This window comes from Podarcis filfolensis (genome assembly GCF_964270895.1).
Source record: "Podarcis filfolensis genome assembly, chromosome: 13".
Classification (NCBI taxonomy): Eukaryota; Metazoa; Chordata; class Lepidosauria; order Squamata; family Lacertidae; genus Podarcis; species Podarcis filfolensis.
Genome location: NC_139615.1, coordinates 22,861,592 through 22,884,126, shown reverse-complemented (window position 1 = coordinate 22,884,126; position 22,535 = coordinate 22,861,592). Strand labels below are relative to the sequence as shown.

At 42.7% G+C, this 22,535-nt stretch overlaps 1 protein-coding gene across 5 annotated transcripts in view; it reads left to right on the top strand.

Annotated features, from left to right (window-relative positions):
* LOC310747525 (uncharacterized protein) overlaps window positions 1–21,488 on the top strand; it is a 46,396-nt gene extending 24,908 nt beyond the window's left edge. For 3 of the 5 annotated variants that reach the window (XM_083581984.1, XM_083581986.1, XM_083581985.1), the window contains exons 5-10: window positions 1,017–1,307; window positions 16,872–16,955; window positions 17,540–17,606; window positions 18,179–18,234; window positions 19,571–19,602; window positions 20,068–21,488. In XM_083581984.1, the coding sequence (XP_083438110.1) occupies window positions 1,017–1,307; window positions 16,872–16,955; window positions 17,540–17,606; window positions 18,179–18,234; window positions 19,571–19,602; window positions 20,068–20,139 (602 nt within the window). In that variant the 3' untranslated portion in view covers window positions 20,140–21,488. Of the gene's footprint in view, window positions 1–1,016; window positions 1,308–2,286; window positions 2,685–16,871; window positions 16,956–17,539; window positions 17,607–18,178; window positions 18,235–19,570; window positions 19,603–20,067 lie in introns of those variants that run through there. The other 2 variants (XM_083581988.1, XM_083581987.1) reach the window with 2 other exon arrangements.
* The last annotated feature ends 1,047 nt before the right edge of the window (window positions 21,489–22,535 follow it).

Sequence of the window (22,535 nt, the reverse complement as noted above, 5' to 3'; positions counted from 1 at the left end):
CTATTTTGCTGTTCTCATGGGTCACATAATGTGCCTGCCTGGGCAAAGAATGATTAAAAGAAACCAGCCACAAATAGATCATAGAAATTGATTGATTGATATTATTTGAGAGAATCAATAGGAGTATATAATCGCTAGAATAGGGATTGAGAACCTGTGGCATACACCTGGCCCATGAGGTCTCTCAATGCAGTCTTTATAGGCCTTGGGGGTGGTCAGGCTACATGGGGGGTGGTTTGTGTGCATGGGAGTGTACATGCTTTAGCTCCCTCTTAGGCATTAGCTGCTTGTTTGCAGCCCAACTCATTTTATGCTGGAAAAATGTTTCCTACTTATATCCTTAGAAGGAATTTCCAACCATGATTAATGTCTGAATCTTGTCTCTATCATGTGAACTAAGCTACTAATTTTCAGAGGGGTTTCTGGTGGGTGTTAAATGGGATAATGGATGAAAAGCTGCCTTTCTGACAATCAAATATTCTCTAAGTAAATGTGCCTGAGAGTCAGAGATACATTGAATAGATCATCAGAAGGAATGGTGTAAAAATTATACATTTTTGAGTCGTAGCTGTAGCCAAATTTGAGGGTGTGCCCTAGAGGAAAGGGATAGAAACATGCATTCTGCAAAAGTCCTTGACATAGGATTGCCCCATAGGATCTTTTTGCTCACCTAACTATTAATCTTCTATAACTTTTTAAGAATTAAATTGAGAGTCTATAAGCCCAAATTTCTAAATAAAAATTGAGGTGGCATTAAAATGCTTTAAATGAATAAAACAGTAGAACACTTGCTTAACACTTTCCCCAGAAAGAAATAATTAAAGGTAGTATACAACAAACAATTATGGGGGAAAACCAGTGCTAAAAAACAATAAAGTAAACAGAATAATGGTAATAAAGCAATCTAATGCCGATTGATTACTCAAATGTTCACCCTCCATTGCAACTGCATTTTCACCTAGTCCCTGCATTCATTTATGCGTTTTCTTTATTTCTTCCGTTTGTTCATTCTCTAGGTGAACTTCCTGCTCCTGATTTACTCTTGAACACAACTTTGGTTCCTGAAGGGGAAACTATCACAGCACTATGTTTCGCTCCATCAGAGGTTGTGGTGACTGGATTTTTCTTCTGTAAAGATGGGGCTCTTGTTTCAGTCGAGAAAGCAATATGTCAAATTACTCAATACATAGTCTATGCATCGCTGAAGAATGCTGGGCATTATTCTTGTGGTTACCAGCAGAAGGATTCCAAGAACCAAGTGAAGACATCTGCCCTCAGTGTTGCTCAGAATCTGATTGTCCAGTCAGGTAAGATTGTCAGGGACCTGCAAGGGAATGTTGCATGGTGGGATAGTCCTGTTTAGGGTTCCAGCTAGCCAGCCATGCCCTATTCTAGCATAGTCCATTTCATTCTCCATCCATTTGGTTTCTATCCCCCCACCACAATAATTTATCAGTATTTCATAGCCACACAGAACATGTTCAGACCTCCCTGGTCTGCTTTTGAGATTACAGTGTTCAAACCTTACAGTGTTTTTAGAAATGTTTTTCATCTGTTTACATACAACTAGCACATGCCTTGAGTGTGTAAGATGCCATTTTGGTTGCATAAGGTTTGACACTCAACTCTGAACAAATAGATCGTGGAAAATGTATGGATGATTGTTTCTGTAGATCAAGGGGAGTGAGTTCCTCCTGAGTGCCTTGATGGCATCTGATGGCACAGAATTTATAAATGATCAGCATAGATGTAACCAGTTTTCCCTATTCCAGGGAGGTAGGTAAATGATAGGTACATCATTATTCCATGAGCTGGGGTACTTTATTCACTCCTCTCAATTTTCCACTGTAGGCATGAAAATATTTTGAGCTGTGTGAATAGTTGCATTAATCCTTATGCCCTTACTGCATAGCAAAACAGCTATGCCAACATTTTCCTTACCATGTCATCTCAACCCAGGTTTTTGCTAACAATAGGACCATCCTTGACTACAAATTAAGATTAAGTGGAAGAGGTTGAACCACAAAGCTAGGTTGAGGTGAATCTCTAAACCAAACTTTTGTTTAGCTGCTATGTCAGTCATTCTATGCTGCCAACATGTTCCTATTTGAGAGAATCAATAGGAGTATATAATCAGAGTAGGAAAAGTGTTATGATACACTTCTACATTCTTCCAACAAGCATCCAACCATAGGGAACTTGTTAACGTCTATCTGCTGATTTATCTATCTGTATCTGGTCATATCTGAATAGACACAAAAACTTTTTTTTTCCTATTCAATCCAGGTCAGACAATATCTCCCTATATTTGGATTCTCCGCTCCTCATTGGTGCTTCTTCTCCTGGTCTCAGCGCCAATCATGACCTATTTCATGGAAAAGTGTAATTGCTCCTTGGTCGGACATAGAAACTAGGAAATCCCATTGGAAGAAAGAAAAATGCCTCCAGACTGTTCTTTGTCTAACCTGCTTCTCTCATCTATCTATTCACTTACAATAATGTTTCCAGTATTCTACTAAGCCCAGGTCAAGAACTAGTTTTGACCTTTAAGGTTCCAATAAATGGCTTCGGTTCCAGAAGTTTTTATAGCAGGTACTGAAAATAATACAGCAAAGGTGTCTACATAGTATTAATTAATGGACATCAATGTATAGCCTTTTATCTGCTGGGATTTATATTATCTGCTGCTTATTTTAACATGCCTATGTTTTAAAATATTATTTGTATTTCTGCCAAATAAATTGTTTCGCTATTGTGTTGCTTTGAACTGTGCCGTATTTCTATAATATGTTAGCCAACCAGTGTGTGCTATGTTTAGAAAGAAGAAGAGTTTGGATCTGATATCCCGCTTTATCACTACCCGAAGGAGTCTCAAAGCGGCTAACGTTCTCCTTTCCCTTCCTCCCCCACAACAAACACTCTGTGAGGTGAGTGAGGCTGAGAGACTTCAAAGAAGTGTGACTAGCCCAAGGTGACCCAGCAGCTGCATGTGGAGGAGCGGAGACGCGAACCCGGTTCCCCAGATTACGAGTCCACCACTCTTAACCACTGCACCACACTGGCTTATGTAAAGGAGTAGAGAAAAAGATACACAGATAGAAAAACAATTATATAGGGATCCTCAGCTGGAAGACCATGGTGGGGAACCTTTTGGGGTCCAACCCCATTAGCCAACTTTGACAGATGGACCGGGTAACCCACCTGTCCATCACAATACATAATTCAGTTAAAATCCCTTCAGACATTATCGAAACATGGGAACCACAAAGCAAGAAGGGGGGGTTGGCAGCCCTGTGTTTTGCAAGCCACTTCATGACACTCTTTTTTATTTCCAAAACTAAAGACTCAAAGGAACAGCACAACACGGCTTCAAAGAGCTACACTGGGAAGGAGGAACTTCTCCCCTCTCCTTGAGCAAGGCATGCTTTGCTCCAGCAAAGGGACAACTGGGGGCCCATGTGAAGCTCCCAATTGTTCCATTGAAGGCCTGGCTTTAGTTATTTAGAAAAAAATATTTGTATACTGATATTCATACAAAAATATCAGAGTGGTTTACAACAATTGTACATAAAACCATATAATAAGAACCATATTAAAAGGTTAAAATCCGAAACAAGCTGAGGATGTCAGGTGTAGGATGGGTGGAGAGGGCTCCCATAATTTGGTCAGCCAAAGGAGGAGACGTGATGGGCCTTGGTGTGCCTATGGACTGGAGGCTCCCCACACCAGTGTAAAACCAATCCAGCCTCTGGCAACTTCCCTCCCAGCTCCTCAACAGTTCTCATCCACAAAGGCATTCTTATTACACACCTCAGTCCTCCCAAGCCACAAATAAGTGGGAATGAGCAGCCAAAGATTTTAAAATGGGTGAAACACTGTGAAAGCACTGTTATGCTGTATACTATCTTATGACCAGGGATTCCAGGTGGGAGAGCAAATTATCCAAACAAGCTGTCCCAGATGTACATACCAAATCAGAAGCACTTGCAGAAGTAGATTGCATTGTGCTGGTATCTATCCAACCAGTTGAGGTTGTGCTGCTCTTCTAGGGGATCAGCCTTCTTCACTGTCAGAGTCAATGTTCATTAAAGTCCATTTAAGGGAACTGGTCCGTCTCACAGAAGGCCAAAATAGCCACAGGGAAGTTTCCATTTAAGGCTCAGTCTTAACATGACTGCTGAAAAAACAGCTCTGCTTTAATAGAGTCCCCAAGCTGAATCCTGCAAGGAACCCTGTCCATAGTACTTTCTCTGTCATGCCTTGCTTTGCACCCCCTCATCTCTGTGCTGCTGAGGTAGTTAAGTCCAAACAAAAAGCAATTTCGTAGGTCTCCTCCCCAAAGGAACACCTTACAGGCCATCTCCCCAGCCTCCGTTTACTTGGAAGACTTGAAGTCATTACTCCTGTCATGTACGTTGCATGAGCAGTGCCTATTTCTGAGGAAAGAAGTGCAAACTGGGAAGTGTCCCAGGATTGTGGATTGACCCCAGATTCTGTATCAAGCTGTGGTCATCCAGATGCTATTGGACTACAAAGACTCTCCTCCCTGAAAGAGAGGGGAGTGGTTGTGGGCGGGAGCCCGAGCACCGCCCAGCAGGGGGCGTTGCCCCCTGCCTCCAGCTCACCTGGCTGGCGCTCACGCCCCCCCGATGGCCACCCAACCAGGTGCCATGGAGGGGGCATGTTCAGCAGCCTTTTGCTGCAGTGCCAGCCTCTCCCTGGCCTCATTCCTCATCTCATTGTCGTCCCATCGCGAGTCACCCACCCTCCACTCCCTTTTAGTTAGGGCTTAGGTCATTGGCCTTGCTATGGACCTTAGGTTGGTCGCCCTGGTTGCCCGGGGGGCCTGGTAGGAGTTTTTCCATTTGGCATTAGGCTTTTTGGTTTTTTCGCCTACCTCGTAGCAATCGTCACAACTTTTGTGGTATTGGTGGGTAGGTTAGGCATTGGAATAATGTGTTGTGTGTCGAAGTGCTAGGTGTGGCCATCGCCTATGCCTTCAATTTTTAGGGGTATTCCGTTAAAGGAATCTGGCGGTCGTGTATTCTGTCCGATGCCTGCTTGGCGGGAGGCCATGGCACGACCCTCGGTGACAGCAGGGGTGAGCCTATAGTTGGATTAGCATCAACAGGCTCCACCTACTGGTGAATAAACCCACTTGTTTCGATCCAATGCCTAAGCCAATACCTTTTCATTGCTGTAATCAATAAAGTTGTGGCCTTTTCTAGCCCATCAACCTTATATCACTTGTCCTTGTGTCTTCATTTCACTTTGCGGGGGTCGGGTCCTCGAACCACAACTCCCATTTTCCTTTGCCATAAGACATGCTGGCTGAGGCAGATGGGCGATAGAGTCCACCAGCATCTCAAAGGCCACAGCTTTCCCACGCTCACTCTATGCAGTATGTTGGCACATGGACAGGGCCACTTCAGATGCTTGCTAAACAGGGTGATGGGCCCTCTAGTTTGCATATCAGTGACAGGGAGGTGGGACTTTGATACGATAATGTTTATTAAATGTTTTGATCACTTTCAGAATATTCTGTTGTTCTAGTGATGTTTGCTGACATGGACTTTCTCATGAGAAAGGCTGTTGTTGTTACAGCTGTGAAAGGTGAACTTGTGTAATTAGCTAAAATATTAAAAGAGCAGTAAAAGGAGGAAAAGGAAAAGCAGTGAAGCCCCAAAATAGCACTTAGATTTATTGTAGACTCTTTTACCACACTGGTTCAGCTTAACATCTATTTTGATGAATACACTTCCTTCCTTTGAGGTTTTTATGAATGCATTTCTAATATTTTGGCTTAATGGCTATGTTTAATTTTTGCAGTTCTGTTTTTCCAAGTACATCATTGCCTCTCATGAGGTTCATGTATCTGCAGAGATGGGTAGCATAGAAAAAGTATAAGGAAGCAACCCTTTGCACAAAAAGTTATAGTAAAGCAAACCAAAGTTAAAGTGGCATGACGTTTTACCAGATTCGAGGCTCATTTTAGAAGCAGAGCTGCTGCTCTACTTAAGCCTGCCAGACAAAAACAACCCATTAAAAGTGTGCTTATTGCCAGATCACATGATCTAGCTGAATGGGTTTAGGATCCAGCCTAAACTCTTCCTTCTTGGTCTTGCTCATGTCATGCCGCCAGAATGCTCATTTTTGGAAGTTACACCGGCCTTGTCTCAGCTAGCTTTGGTTCAGCAGGCAGAGCCCTGGTTGAACTGGGTTGAGCAAGTTACACCTTTGACTGAGCCAGGGTTGGGTACTTAATGCTGGCTGAACCCAGATGAGTTGGGAATCAGCTGGCTTAACAAAAGAACCATTGCATCGCAAACTCCCAATCTAACAGATCTTCCCAGAGTGCTTTGACCAAAAGAAACAATCCACCCACTAGATATTTGAGTTACCTGGAGACCCTGTCATATAAAGAGCCAAGTCCCCTGCCGCCCCAAAGTGTTTTATTCTTTTCCTGTCATGAGATTCCTTATACTGAATTTCCATAAAGAAAAGTTTTTTGGGGGGGAGGAAACACAACAATGGAACAATAATTTGATATGAGTAAGTTTTGATGAGCTTCTCTCAGATTAATTTGGAAATTGTCGCAGTTCTTCGAGGCAGAAAAATAATCTTCCTAAGCCAGTCTAAAGGCTCACAGAAATTACCACTTCCACATCTCCAAGGAAGCTGTAGCCTCTTTCCATGGGGATACGAAGAGAATGGCTGAATCCTTCACACCAGAGATAGAATGTAATAAGACAAAACTTGTAGCCAGACAGCAGGAAGGACCAGGATCACTTGCCTTACAAAACTGTTGCTCTTTCCACTCTAACATCAGAAACTGCTGGACTAGGGATCAAGGCCCTGTGGCATAAACGTAACCCACCAGGTCTCACAATGCAGCCCAGGCACTCTCCCTTCCTTATAGGCCATGTTACCTAGGGGGCGGATTGTGTGCATGGGTGTGTACATGCTTTAGCTCAGGCATGTCCAAAGTCCGTTTCAGGGGCCTAATCCAGCCCACCGGTCGGTTTAATCCATCATTAAAAAACCTCAACAACTTCAATCCTAAAAAAAGCCTGATAACTTAAATCCTAAAAAAGGTCAACAACTATGATTGGCCCTTTGGTTGGTCCTCACAGCCCTTCACTTCATCAAATCTGGCCCTCTTTGAAAAAAGTTTGGACACCACTGCTTTAAATCTATCTTGGGCATGGGTTGCTGGTATGCAACCCCATTCACTTTATCTTGAGGGAATACTGTTCTCGGGGAGGTGGGGATTTCCTATTTATTTCCCAATAACAAAATTTTCACCAGAATTAATGTGTGAATCTTCTCTCTATCATGTGAATTAATCTACACATTTTCACAGCACCTTCTGGTGGGGGGAAATAGGATAACGGATGAAAAGCTGCCTTTCTGACCATCAAATATTATCTTGAATGTGCCTGAGGGTCACAGATATGTTGAATAGTTCACCAGAAGGAATTAGACATCCTTGAATCGTATCTGCAGCCACATGTGGGGGTGTTCCCCAGGGGAGGGGATAGAAGCATACATGCTGCAAAAGTCGTGATGATTTCCGTCTCATCTGTGAAAGAAGTAGAAGGAGCTGAGAGTCAGAGGTGGGGACAAACATCAGATTGGGAAGCCAACTCCTGCCCTGCCCTGATGAATCTCTTCTGGGTTCTCTGTAAGTTTGGGAAACTGGGAGGGCAACTTGATCTGGGGAAAGTAAACCCCATAATTCCCATCAGAGCTTTCCTAGGAATGTGTGTGTTTGTGTCAAAGATGGAATTACTCATCATTACCAAGAATGGAAGAGTGGTTGTTAAAATTAATGGACTTAGCTGAGATGGTGAAACTGACATGTTTTATCAGGGAAATTCTGGAACATGTGAGGGAACATGTCCCTGTGTGAGAGGGGGATCAGCGCGATTGGTGGTGGTGGACAGCAGGGCGGGAGTGGGGGATCGTAAAGCTTTGACCCCCCCCCTTGAGGACTGCAGAAAAGCCAAGCTGTTTTCAACAGACATTTTATAAAATAAACTGAAATAAGGCCTTCTTCTTCAGCTTGTGGAGGACATTTAATGAAAAAATCTAACTTCTTTCTTCTTCATCATCATCATCTTCTAGTACTATCTGCAAGAGAATAAAGGACTTCGGTTTAGGAATGACTGGGTTGCACAACATAATGTAAATGTACAAATTAAAGAAGTGCTAGTAGAGGGAACAGTGTGAAACGCATGGGAAAGGGCAAATTTTATTGGTTTCTCCTCAGCTCTGCATTCTGACATGCTTGTTTAATCTCTTTCAACCCCATGCACCCTTTTGCACTCAGAAAAAACCTGCAGCAGAATAGCAGGTGCTCTGACATAGAGGAAACCTGGCAATTATATGCCATTACATTGACTCTCATTTATATGTGTATTATTTTCATAATTGGAAACTACCAGGGATTGCTAGAAAACATGAAAGCCACTCCAAAGAGGCTGCAGCCGAAATAGCAGGTTTGGAGAATTATTGAAATACTGCTCTGCCCTTGTGTTTACTTGTTAAAATATATTATAAACATATTGCATGGATGTTATTCCAGGTGCTCTGCTTGCAAATCACTGGTGTTTGGGTGATGACAAAAATTCAGAGCTTTGCACTTCGACAGGTGAGTTTGAGACTGTGCAAGACTGTGTGCGCTAGTGTGTGCCGGATTGCAGAGAATGGTGTGTGTTCTTCCTCTACTCGAACCACATGTCTAATGCTAAATGTTCATTATCAAAGAAGGTCAGGGCTGTTTCATTTCATCAGCAAGCTTATAGAAAATATGAGATGTAGAGGCTGCCACCCACACTTTCTCAGCTCACCAATCCCACCAGCCCTCCATCCCCTCCACCTGGCTAACCCCTCCTCCATTTACACCTCACTCACCCCCTTGCCTATCCCCTCATATCTTGCCCAAACCTCCTCTTTAAGCTTGGCTGAACCCTCCTTCCCTCACATTCTGACCACTTACTAATGCTATTCTGACTTTCTCTCACATCCTACACTGCCTGCTTTTAAATGAGGCCAGGTGGAGCTTTAAAGAGCAAAGCCACTCTCTAAAGTGTCTCCCATCCTCCTTTAAGTAGCTCATGTAGGCTGGAGCTAGAGAGTTGTTTTATCCTTAAAAATACCATCCTATTGGAAACTTGACATAGGATTGCCTCATAAGATATATTTTGCTTACCTAAGTATTCATCTTCCATACCCTTTTAATAATTAATTTGAGAGTCTACAACCCCAGATTTCTAAATAAAAATTGAGGTGTGTTAAGATGCTTTAAATAAAATAAATAAATAAATAAATAAATAAATAAATAAATAAATAAAACAGAGTAGAACACTTGTATGCCAGTTTCCCCCCAAAAGAAATAATTTAAAGCAATATACAATAAATAATTATGAAAAATTGTGCTAAAAAGTAATACAGTAATACAAAACTATTGGTGATAAAACAATCTAATTCTACATGATTATTCAAATGTTCACCCTCCATAGCAACTACATTTTCACTTACTCTCTGGATTCATTTATGCTCTTGAATGAATGAATGAATGAATGAATGAACGAATGAACTTTATTACGGTCACAGACCAGCATAAGAAAAACATATAATAAAATAGCGGTTAGGATTTAAACAGATAATTGTTAGAGCAAATAAGGACAAAGAAACAAGCATAGGATAAAACATGTGAATAAAATATGAGATTAAACACTGATAATGGATGAATAAAGACTGATAATTAAAACAGATAAAAGCTAAGAAAAAAACAAATAAAAAACATGCAGTTAAAACAACTGTAAGAAGCAAAACTTAAGGGAAGACAGGTCTTGCAATATGGGCCTTCAGTTTAGGACTGGTTTGTGACACAAACCATCCTTTGGTGAATATCCATCATGGCAGCGCAAAATCTAGCAACTGAGTATGTGACATCTGAGTTTTCATCCTGGATAGTAGGGAGATGTTAAGTTGTTCTGTACATCCTGAGGATTTTTGCAGGATAGGCAGGATAAACCTGGCCCATGTGTCTATGTAATACAGTGGTACCTCTGGTTAAGAACTTAATTCATTTTGGAGGTCCGTTCTTAACCTGAAACTGTCCTTAACCTGAGGTACCAATTTAGCTAATGGGGCCTCCTGCTGCTACCGCGCCACCTCCACTCGATTTCTGTTGTTACTGGGTCCCACTTTGGGAGGTTCACTATGCTTTCAGGAATTTGGCCTTCCCCATCAGCTCTATTCCTGTAGAGTTCATGAAAATGTGTCTCCCAAATCCTTAACGGGATGTAGGATTCTGCCACTAATGGTTTGTTAGGTTGGGAGAGCCTTATGATGTTCCAGAAGAGAGCTGAATTGTTGGATTTGGCTGCCTGGATAACCTGTGTGCAGTTATTTCTTTCTGTTTCCCTATTTATATATATATATATAGAGAGAGAGAGAGAGAGAGAGAGAGCGCGCACCTGATTATAGTGCCTTTTATAGTGGAGGAGGTCCGGTGTAGCTGTATGAGTTGCATTTGAAACAAATGCTTGATATGAGTTTATAAGAGCTTTTTTTTTTTTTTTGCAGCAATGCAGTCCTTATCGAACCATAGTTTGGAGTGGTGTTGATGATGTCTCTGCTCTGTTCTGTTGAGATGTTGATGCAGTTCTTGAGTCAGGTCCTTATAGGGTAGCTCGGATGGACTGTAAGCGATCTGACTTTAAGGATTCTATGCATCATTCTGAGTTCAGCATTTTGGTTACTTTTTTATTTAATTGGGGTGTCCATTTGGTACAGCGATGTGTTTCCCCCACAGGCATTAAAGTGGGCTGGGAATTGCCCTCACTATGTTCCTTCTGTGTGATTTCTATTAGTGGAGTGAGACTGGGAAATGGTCACTCTTGAATCTGGGTATGACCTCTATTTTGTTTACGTATTGGAGAAGGTCCTCAGAGACAATAATGTAATCAATGGCACTCATCCCAATTCAAGACAAGAAGGTGAACTCAGCTGGATGGTCCTTTCCAAGGGCACCCTTTAAAATGTAAAGACCTAATTTGAAGGATATTTGTGCTAGGCAGAGACCTGTAAAGTTTGACATTTGGTCTTTTGAGACTTGTGTTGTTAGCAGGCCTACGATCTCCAGATCTGGCGGGGTATGGCCGAACCGTGTATATAGGGTTTGGTCATTTGGTCCTAGTCTGGCATTTAGGTCCCTTCCCAGCACCACCATTGCATTAGGGTTCTGTAGGATGAGGTCTGTAACGTATCCTTCCAGCTCACTCCATTGGGCTCTGATATCAGATTTCTGGCACATTGGGGGCATTTATAAATAGTAGAGCCTTCTCATTGAGGTGGAGCAGAGTAGCCATGGCAAGTGTCTTAAGGGAGGGGAGGGGCCTTGGTGTAGAGCCAATGTTGGTAGAGATAAGGGTCCCCAACCCCCCTTTTGCTCTGCCAAGCCTCTTCCCCAGTTCAGCTCTGGTTGTAAAGGAATGACAGCCATTTAATGATATGTCATCCCTGGTCCAGGTTTCCTGAATCAAAATGATGTGATATTGTGATAGAAAATCAGTGAAGCAAGTATCCCTGATAGATGCAGCCCATCTGGCTACATTCCAGGTTAGGAGGGTGACCTTATGCTGGCCTGTTGGCTGTCAGTCCCTCTTTCCCTCATGGGATGGTTGGGGGGCTGTCAGTTCCTTCTGTGCCTTTGGAAGTATTAGGGAGGCATGTGCTGCAAAGTGGGGATCGTTGACTAGCAAAGAGCCAGCTTCCTGAGCAGGGACCTCATTTGTCCTGTTCTGCCAGAGAGGTAGTGGGGAAAGCTGGTCTTCCTGTGTAAGGGTGAGTATCTGGGCACCAGTTGGATAGCAAGTTTTGGAGGCATTAGGCAAAAGTCTGTGTGTAGCCTGGGTACTATTGTGTGGTTTCAGCTGTCTGTCGGTGACATGGGGTTCCTTGAAGGTTATTAGCATGGGAGTGTCATGGTTGTCAGAGTCCCCCTCGTCATTTCTGTCACTTGGGAAGAAATCAGACAGATGCACATGTGGCCTTCTTTGTGATGGGGAGCTATTATTGAATGTTGTGTTTCCAGTTCCAGTGTCCTCACGTCTAGAGTTGAAATTTCAGACTTTATGCTTACTAATCTCCTCTTCAGCTCTTGTAGATCTAAACTTAGGGTTTTATTCTCCCCCTTTGTGCAACTGGCATTTCTGTTATTTAATTTAGTTTCACTTTTCAACATTGGCTTTGATTCTCTGCCAGAGATCAGCTGTCTCACTGTTTCGACCTTGAAGACCCTTATCGGGAGTGAGTCTGCCATAAGATGTTTTTCATCTGCATAAGTCGGGATGAGGGCTGGTTTGCTAAAAGTCATGTATGGTATTTCTTATGCTGGGCAGAAAGTGGAATTTTTCCAGATCTACATTTTGATAGTGGCAGTTCAGAAGCTGGGATAGGGACGTCATGATTGACCTGCAATTCGTCCATCTGTGCACATTGAGGTGAATCTCAAGCATTATTTGATTCTTTTGAAGGACTTGGCAAGATCTTGTCACATCCAGGACTCAGGTTGTTGGATCGATGATGCAGCTGTGCCTTGTCATCCTTTTAACCATTTGAGAGTTTGTGGAGGGGGAGCACGTGTCCAGATTTTGCTCTATATTAAATAATTTGGTCAGAATTTCACTCAGTCTTTGAAGAACTAAGACCATGGTTTCTGCAGACATTATGCAAATTTCGTGGTAGGCGTGTATGTTAGAAATCTGTTTAAAACAAGCTCCTCCACTGTCTTGTTCTAAAAAGATGGGTGGGCCAGCATTTGGGATAAGGGGAACCCCTCTTGTTCCTAACCTCTGCGTTGGATTGTCTCATTGCCTCCCTGAAAGGGAGGGGGTTCCTGTGACATCGTTACTTATGACTGGTTCGGTTTCCAAGCTGGGAATGAAAGTGTTGATTTTCAGCTGCGTCTCTGCTTTAGATGATTTGTGAGTCCCAATTATGCTGTTTGGGCTATTCCTGCCTCATTTTTTTCTTCTAGCAGTCATTCTAGTAAAGTTAGCAGAGTTCTATCAAGCTTGAGCTGAGTCTTTGCAGCATTGTGTTAGTCCAAAATTTTAGCCAGTAGACAAAACTGCAAGTCAGTCAGAGAGGCAGGCTTCATCGGGCGTCCATTGTTGGGGTAAGTCAGGTTGAGCAGTAAAACAATAAAACAATAAACTAAAAGCAAGGAGAGGTGGTAAGGCAGCCAGGAAGATGTTAAAAATGTAAGATTAGAATCAGGATGTGGCTAAAAACTACTTAAAAGCTTAACTGAAGGCAGGAGCTCTAACTATGCTGCTGTCTCAGTCGCCATCTTGGATCTTTTTGCTCACCTCATTATTGATCTTCTATACCTTTTAAATAATTAAATTGAGAGTTTACAACCCCAAATTTCTAAATGAAAATTGAGGCAGCATTAAATGCTTTAAATAATAATAAAAAAAACAGAATAGAGCACTGGCATGCAAATTTCCGCAAAAGAAATAATTAAAGGCAGTATACAACAAACAATTATGAAAAAAGTGCTAAAAAGCAATACGGTAAGACAAAAATAATGGTGATAAAGCAATCTAATTCGGTCCATTGCAAAAGCATTTTCACTTACTCTCTGCATTCACTTATGCTCTTCATTTAGTTCATCTGTTCGTTCTCTAGGTGAACTTCCTGCTCCTGGTTTATTCTTGAACGCAACTTTGGTTCCTGAAGGGGAAACTATTTCAGCACTATGTGCAGCTCCATCAGAGGTTGTGCCGACCAGATTCTTTTTCTGTAAAGATGGGGCTCCTGTTTCATTCAAGAAAGCAACACCTCAAAATGCTCAATACACCATCTATGCATCGCCGAAGAACGCTGGCCAATATTCCTGTGGTTACCAGAAGAAGGATGCAAAGAACCAAGAGAAGACATCTGCCCTCAGTGTTTCTCAGAATGTGATTGTCCAGCCAGGTAAGGTTGTAGAAATGATCAGACTAGGAAGGGACCTGCAAGAGAAGGTTGCATAGTGGGATAGACCCATTTAGAGTTCCATCTAGCCAGCCGTGACATATTCCAGCACAGTCCATTTAATTCCCCACCCATTTGATTTCTATGCCCCCACCACAACAGTTAATCACAGCCACAGAGCATGTTCAGACTTCCCTGGAGCACATGCATATATTTATCTAAATGAAAATAGGTGCTATTTTGCACCTATGCAACCAGTGTTGGAGAATTTGGCCAATAGCATGAAGATGACAACACTTCTCCAGGAACACTGTTAAATGGCTGATTAAAAATAGGTATTGCTGTTAGGCAGCTTATCAAAAACATTCATGATTTATGTGTCTAGCCTCTAGGGATGGGGCTTAGATCAGCCTAAGTCCATTCTGTTTCATTTCTTTTGGCACATCATGTTTTTTCTAAAGAGTGCATGAAAGGTTACATGTGTTCTTCTATGCAGCTAAGTCATACTTTGAGTAGGCCCGATGAAATGAATGGCTCTTAGTCATAACCATTGATTTTTAGTTCAAATGAAACCGTTTGTAATGATGCACATTAATATATACATTATATTCCAATTGTAAGTAAGCAGCATTTATTTGTTTGTTTGTTTTTTAGTATGACATTTTAAATCTTAACACAGAAACAAAATAATGCAATTTATACTCAAGCACAATCATGAAAAGAAAACATTTTTTTCCTCATTTCCCATCAGAGCTCGTTAATACCCTGATGCCAGATATATAGAATCTTTTTGCCACTGTAGAAAGTTTGATAGCACTCTTTATGTCAATGTCTGAATTTTTCTCCTTTTTTGACAAAGACCAATGATTGCCATCAATCAAGCCGGTTGGCTGTACAGTGGTACCTCTGGTTATGAACTTAATTCGTTCCGGAGTTCTGTTCTTAACCTGAAACAGTTCTTAACCTGAGGTACCACTTTAGCTAATGGGGCTTCCTGCTGCTGCTGCGCTGCCACCACGTGATTTCTGTTCTTATCCTAAGGTAAAGTTCTTAACCCGAGGTACTACTTCTGGGTTAGCAGAGTCTGTAACCTGAAGTGTTTGTAACCCAAGGTGTCTGTAACCAGAGGCACCACCGTACAGAGAAAAATGGCTAAATAGTTTATTTATTCAAAAAATATGAGGGAGGAGTAATGCCTGATTTAGGCTTGCCATATTTCAAAAAGTAAAATTCCTGACACCCTAGCCTCCCTCCAAAAAACACACGGGGGGGGGAGGAGGGGGAGGGCAGGATAACCAAGTCATCTTTCTTTTACACCATCCTCCTACTCCTCAGTTGGGGCTACTGCACGTGGGGAGGCAGGGGGCACAAGCACGCTTTGGGTATCCCACATAAGAGGGGACATTCCTTCCGCTGCTTGGGGGGGGGACAGAACCCCCCCAAAAAAAACCTGGTTGCCATATGTACACGAAATTCCAGACATCTCTTAAAATTCAAAAATTCCCCCAGGATGCCTTTTTAGGCATCCGATTTCCTTGCATATCTGGAATTTTCCGGACGTATGGCAAGCCTAGCCTGATTTAGGTGGGGCTAATTTTGGCTTGTACACGGGTGGCGCTGTGGGTTAAACCACAGAGCCTAGGACTTGCCGATCAGAAGGTCAGCGGTTCAAATCCCTGCAACGGGGTGAGCTCCCGTTGCTCGGTCTCTGCTCCTGCCAACCTAGCAGTTCGAAAGCACATCAAAGTCCAAGTAGATAAATAGGTACTGCTCCAGTGGGAAGGTAAACGGCGTTTCCGTGTGCTGCTCTGGTTCGCCAGAAGCAGCTTAGTCATGCTGGCCACATGACCCGGAAGCTGTCTGCGGACAAACGCCGGCTCCCTCAGCCAAAAAAAGCGAGATGAGTGCTGCAACCCAAAAGTTGGCCACGACTGGACCTAATGGTCAGGGGTCCCTTTACCTTTACCTGATTTTGGCTTTGTGAGGGAAACCAAATGAAGACTCGTTTTTGCGTGGCCAGGGCGCAACAGCCCCAGCCCACAAGGATCATAAGAAAGGAACAAAGACTCTGACAACGTGTTATGGAATTAAAATTAGGCCACAACTTTATTAAACTTCCGAATGTAGGAAGACCTTGGCTTAGGCCTTGGGCGTGTATCCCTCCCAGCCCCGCAGCCGGGGGAACTGGGGCACATCAGGGTAAATGTGATATGGGGGTGCACTGCAAGATGTATGTGTACACAAGCAGCCCAGCCCATATCCCCGCATGTAGTTCACTGACGACCTTTCAGTGTATGGCCAGTGACACCCATTATATAATCCCTTTTAAGAGGGGACCCTGGAATCGCCACCGCAGGGGGGTGAGTCACCACTTCATGCCCCCCCCATTATAGGGAAGAAAACACTAAAGGATTCCACCCAATGCCATAAACCGCCAACGTTGTGACAAATTGCTACGGGGAAGACAAAACCTGCCCATGCAGGAAAATTTATTCCCAGTCCTTCAACAGCAACCAGTCAAAGACCGTAGCAGCGTCCACTAAACAGTAAGAAAAAGTTAACCTGCAAACAAGAAAACATTAAACTAAGGGAGGGGAGGGTGGGAGAATCTCCTGAGCCAACTGCCTGGCTACTGTCGGCTCCACCTCCTAATTATAAATGGGACTGGCCCCCACCTCCCAGCAATGAAACATGACTACTGAGGCTGGACGTGAACCTCCAAATAATAACACTGAGAGGCAGGCCAGCCCCTGTTTACCAGTAAGTTCCCTGGGAACTGTAGCACCTCACACGATCCCGCAAAGGGCACCCACAATGTAAACAGTGAGTGCTCATTCATCTTTGATCTAATTCAGATTGCTCTTCTTTTTTGACAGGGTCAAATCAGAAAATTATATATGGAGTTGTGGGTGTTACCATTCTGGTGTTGGTACTTTTGATCTACCTTTTGGTCAAGAAAGGTGAGTGATGGTAACTTGAAGCAATGATAATCTACCACAAAAAGGGTTGATTTTCCAAGTATCATCAAATCTGATAACTGTGTAGGGGTGAGGAAGAAATTCTGTTCCCATTTGAAGTGACTTTACCTAATTCACACTTACAGGAACAATATGTGAACTGAAACTCATTTTCCTTCAAAACACACACTTGCAATGCAAGTCTCCAACCAAAAATGTTGGAGAGTAATATCTGTGTGCATAGATTTGTGTGTGCACAGGTATGGGAGAAATTGTGCACAAACATGCATACGTTAGCAAAAAGAAAGTACAAAACTGAATTCTATTAGGGAAAATTGTTTGTATCCATTTGGAGGAGTGAGCATTCATAAGAGTGGCTTCAACTGCCACTCCTCCTTCATGGAACTGCCCACTCCTTCCAATTTTGTGATAGTGTTGCCATATTATAAAAAGTAAAAACCACCCCTTTATTTTTTACAACCCCCCCCAAAGCACCGCCTTTTGGAAATTCTATCCAAACGTCAATTCCGCCTTTGAAATACCTAATTTGTGACAGATTCTTTGCCTCTCTTCTTTTTTCGTTTTAGTGCAGTGTCGTCAGCGATCTTCAAGGCAGGATGGAGCCAACACTGAGCACATTCCTTTTGATTATGTGTAAGATTTTCATTTCTTCATTCACTTTATTTGTATGCCACTTCCCCCCCACACACACTAAAGTATGCTCAAAGCAGCTTAGAAACAAAGAAAATGGGAATATATTTCAAGCACTCCAAAAACAAGGTCATTGTAACATAGGAAAACGGTCTCTTTTCATGCACTTTGTTCTTTGTTCAGCCCTATTGTTAAGAATGTGTGAGGATTTTTGTTTCTTGTTTTTTTACACTTTCTCCTCAGCTGTTTTCCGGCAAGGTCCCTGCATCTCCCCACTGCCACTGTTGGACAAATAGCAGAGGGATTTAGATCAGAGACATGGTACAGGGGAAGAAAATATATGAATGAACTAACAAGAGCCTTCTGCCTAAACATTTATGCTGAAGCTTCTGCTCTTATCAGATTTAAAGCTTCATGTGACTAAGCCAAGTTTTAAAATTCAGATCTCCTGCATTTTGTATCATTCATGGTTGTGTGAAGGAATGCAGATCTCATCCTTCTCAGAAAAGGATTTCTGCCTACAGAACCAGTAAATATGCAGCATCACAAATGCATTTGTCTCTTGCTTTTCTTAGGGAAAGAACTAAAGTCAAGAACAACAGCAGAAACCTGGCCTCTGAAGAAGTTCAGTGTAAGAAAATTCTTTTCTCCCTTTGGACTGAAGGTCATGAAAACCACAGTTGCATCATGAATCACATGACTGTAAAATGTGTTTGAAATATCTAAAATGAAGGATTAAGAACTTTGAATTCAGGTGTTACTTTTTAGTATTGCTATACAATCCCTTGGAGGTTTCTGTGTGAAAGGCAGAATTTAGTTTTAGGATACAAATATTATGTTCTGGAACATGAAAACCACAAATTTAATTAAGTTTTTAAAAATCCTTTCACTCTCCAAACCTAATGGAAGGTACAGTGGTTTTATTTTGTTATGCAGCTGCATTCCAATGACCTCAGATGCAAACCCTTGTGTCTCCAGGAGAAACTAGATCTTTCTGCAGTTATTTCTAATTCAGTGAAGCTTCTGGTTCATGCTTACCTACAAAAATTGTAATACATTATTTGGTAGAATAGGTTTATAAATAGAAGTTGTGGGCTGTGGGAAAGAATGTTCTCACTGTGGTTCCTCACCCCCATGACGCATTCAACAAGCAGTGACGCCCACATAGCCATTTCGGAAGGCTTCTCTCAATGTAGCTTTACCAGAACCACTGAATTTGAAGGTGTTACTCATTTCCAGAGAGCTATTTTTGCAGGCCTATAGTATACAACTGTTTCTGTTGCCCTCCCTGACCTCTTAGTCAGATGCATTCTCAGGATAGCACAACCACCCAGACACTGATGGATTATAACTCTCATCAGACCCAGCCAACATGCCTTTCCACTCCTGACCCTTGCTGTTGAATGAAGAACTCAAACTTTCTGTTTCTGCCAAACCCATTAACGCATAGACCTGGGTGATACCCAGGCAAACAAGAGTAAAGGTACAGCAGATGAATTGTATGGCTTAGTGTGGGCTGAGACATTGATCCAAGAAGCTACACATACCCTGCCTCTTCCTTTTGAAGAGTAGGACAGAAACAAGTCTTGACATAGCAAACGAGAGGTATTTCTGCTCTGGAAAAGCAAACTGAGAAAGCAAATTGGCACTTTGGTGAGTGAATGGGGCCTGTGAGGTATGTTTATGTCAGTGCTGACTGATTCTCAGACACCTTTTCCTGGAGAAGCTCAATACTAGCAGGACTGACAGGAGGTGTCAGTGATGGCAATGGTCCTTGAGGAGCTGCGTGGGCATTGTTGTATTTGAAGCAAATGATAGCTTCAAGAAAGAGCCTGGTGATCAGGGATGAACCACTCCTAAAAGGCTGATAAATGTTACAATTGTACACAATAAACATAAGTACACATACGTATACACATCCTTGAAGTTGTACTGTGTGACTAGACTAACTGTGAATTTGTCTTCAGATGCCACACTTACGGGACTCCATCAAACAGTGGTGAGTAAAATGTCTCAGCCAAATCTGGGGTGATCTGTCTTGGTATAGTAGACCATATTCAATTCTGACTTTGACTAGTTTATAAAGGACTGTTCAGAGGTAGGAGGCTATCCAGTACACTTGCCCCAGGACTCGGAGGGCTAAGCTGGCTGGGGGGGTGCCAGGGGCCTGCGGGACTTACATTGTTGTGCCAAGAACTTTATTCTAACAAAACTTCCTCTGTGAGCCTCAGACAAGCTCTGCATTGGCCTGATATTACCCAAGGAAGTGGACTATTGTAGCCTGCCCCACTCATACCCCCTCTGGGTCCACTTATGTACCAAGGACCCTGGAATACTGTGTAAAACTACAAATATATTCCAGATAGGTGAGCAGTTTTTTCTTGCCATAACAACAATTGACCCCAAATTACTTCTGCCAAAAAGCCAATATCAGTAGGTAACTATTTTTTTTCCAATTTCCAAGCGATCACCACCCCGAAATACAGAAACAACAACCTATGCATCTGTTACTCCATTGTACAAGCAACCTGCCTGAGAGACCTCAAACATTTCACATGCTGATGCAGCATCCTCACAATGCATGACAATTTATGGGAATTGATAATATGGAAGAAGTTTGAAAGTGCTAGAACTGGAGGAATTTGGAAGCTTTACAGCCCCCAGAAGATCTGAGAAGACTTTCATCCATTTTTCTGTTTATTATTTTATTTACTCTTTTCCTGCCTCTAACCATGCAAGGAACCTTTTTTTGGTTTCCCACTGTTATGCACGCTTAACCTTCAAATTCTACCATATGGTTGTGTCTGATTGCAATTTCATTGGTAATGTCAAATGTTAAATGATGTAACCACAGGTCAATGGAATGGCAAAAGTGATGTTCATTCTGTTGTGTTAATTATGGTACACTTGTTTGTTCAACACAATAGAAATACCTGGGAATTCTGCTTGCTGACATCCTAGGCCTATAAATATGGATATCATAGAAAGCATAGAAATCATGGCAAATGTAATTTGCCTATTGGTTTCTTAGATAGGAAGATGAAGTAATCAATCTCTCCTTCACACATGAGAATGTTGGAGATTATCCTATATTCCAAATTAGCAGTGTGGTCGAAGCCCAGGATCTGTCCGGATAAGAGAGTTTAGAGAGCCTTCTCAGCAGTTGCACCTGCCCTGTGCAACACCCTCCCATCAGATGTCAAGGAAATAAACAACTATCTGACTTTTAGAAGACATTTGAAGGTAGCCCTGTATAGGGAAATTTTAAGGTTTGATGTCGTGTTGTGTTTTAATTTGTTGGAAGCTACCCAGAGTGACTGGGGTAACTCAGTCAGATGGGTGGCATATAAAGTTGTTGTTGTTAGATTTTCCCAGGGCTGAGCCAGGGCAATGCTGGTTAAGTTCCCTGTGCTGGCTGAGCTGGAGATATGGGCATATATTCACACTGGTGAAACATAAGCCAGTGTAAGTCTAAAAAGGGGGTTGTAGGGATATAATGGGGCAAGGAGAGGTATGCACTTATTCCAAATGCAATCTAGCATGATCATGTGACTCAGGGCCTAATTCACAAAACTTGGGCCCACAATCAACTGCCAGTTCAGGAATAGGGGTAACTTATGCTTGCCAGTTTGGGCATGACTCAGTCTCACTGAACATAGTGGAATTTCCTCCAGCATGAATATGAATGAAACTGGGCTTTCTGTCTATACTTCATGTGCACATAGTACTGTAGAGACCTGAACACCACACAACAATAGGAATTGACTCATAACACAGTATGAGTTCAGAGTTGAGGAACAAGCAGTTTTTCTGGGGGAACTCCAGGGTATGCAGTACCAGCACCTCCCCCCCTTCAAATGTTGAAAGTGTGGCACTTACTGTAACAACTTCATGATGAGCCCTTGCTTAACCCCAACCCCCTTCAAAGTGACTCCTCCCAAAGGACAGATTGCCTTTGGTGCCAACCCCTTTGGGGCACCACCACTGGGGGGGGCACCACGGGGGGGGGCACCACAGAAAGCCTTGATAATTCATCACGCCCCTGGTAGACTGAGTCCAGGTGGGCTCTTAATCAGTCAGAAGGGGGTGGGATGGGACATGTTTCTCTCTGCCAGCCAAAGATAGGAAAATGTTGGTTAATTTGGGTTTGGCTAAAGGGAGATGGTTATAAAAACGAAAATTTCCTGGATGCCTAGATTCAGGTTTGGGGCAAGTCCTTGATGGCAAGAGAACCCCAACAGAGATTTAAAATAACAAAATATGCAGCAAAGTATGGAAATATAGACTGTTAAACCTTTAAGATACCCCCTTCTAAATTGCCTCCAAAGTTCCCCGCTTCCCTTAGCATAGAAATAGACCACATGTTTGGTAAGTCAAAAATTACTTACTTACGAACTTTATAAAGGTCAGAGTCATGTGTCATGGTCATTTTAAAAAATAAAAAGCCTCTCATGGAGGTTCTGCGCCTTCTTCTGTCCAGTGCAGATTCCCCTTTCTATTTAATCCATGTTGGATTTGATAATGTATAATTGAAATCTTGCTGCCAATTTTTTTTATTTGACAAACAACATAAAAATTACCACATTTTTTGCTCTATAGGGCGCACCGGACCATAGGGCGCACCTAGTTTTTTGGGGGGGGGAATAAAGAAAAAAGGCTTGCGGATATCTGCCCGAAGCCCGGGGTGCGCAGCGCTGCGCTCCCCGGGCTTCGGGCTGCAGGCTGCTATCCACAAGCCTTCGGAGCCCAGCGGGCACTCCCGCCACGCTCAGAAGGCTTGCGGATAGCTTCCTGAAGCCAGGAGAGCGAGAGTGGTTGGTGCGCACCGACCCCTCTCGCTCTCCAGGCTTCAGCAAAAGCCTGCATTCGCTCCATAGGATGCACACACATTTCCCCTTCATTTTTGGAGGGGGAAAAGTGCGTCCTATAGAG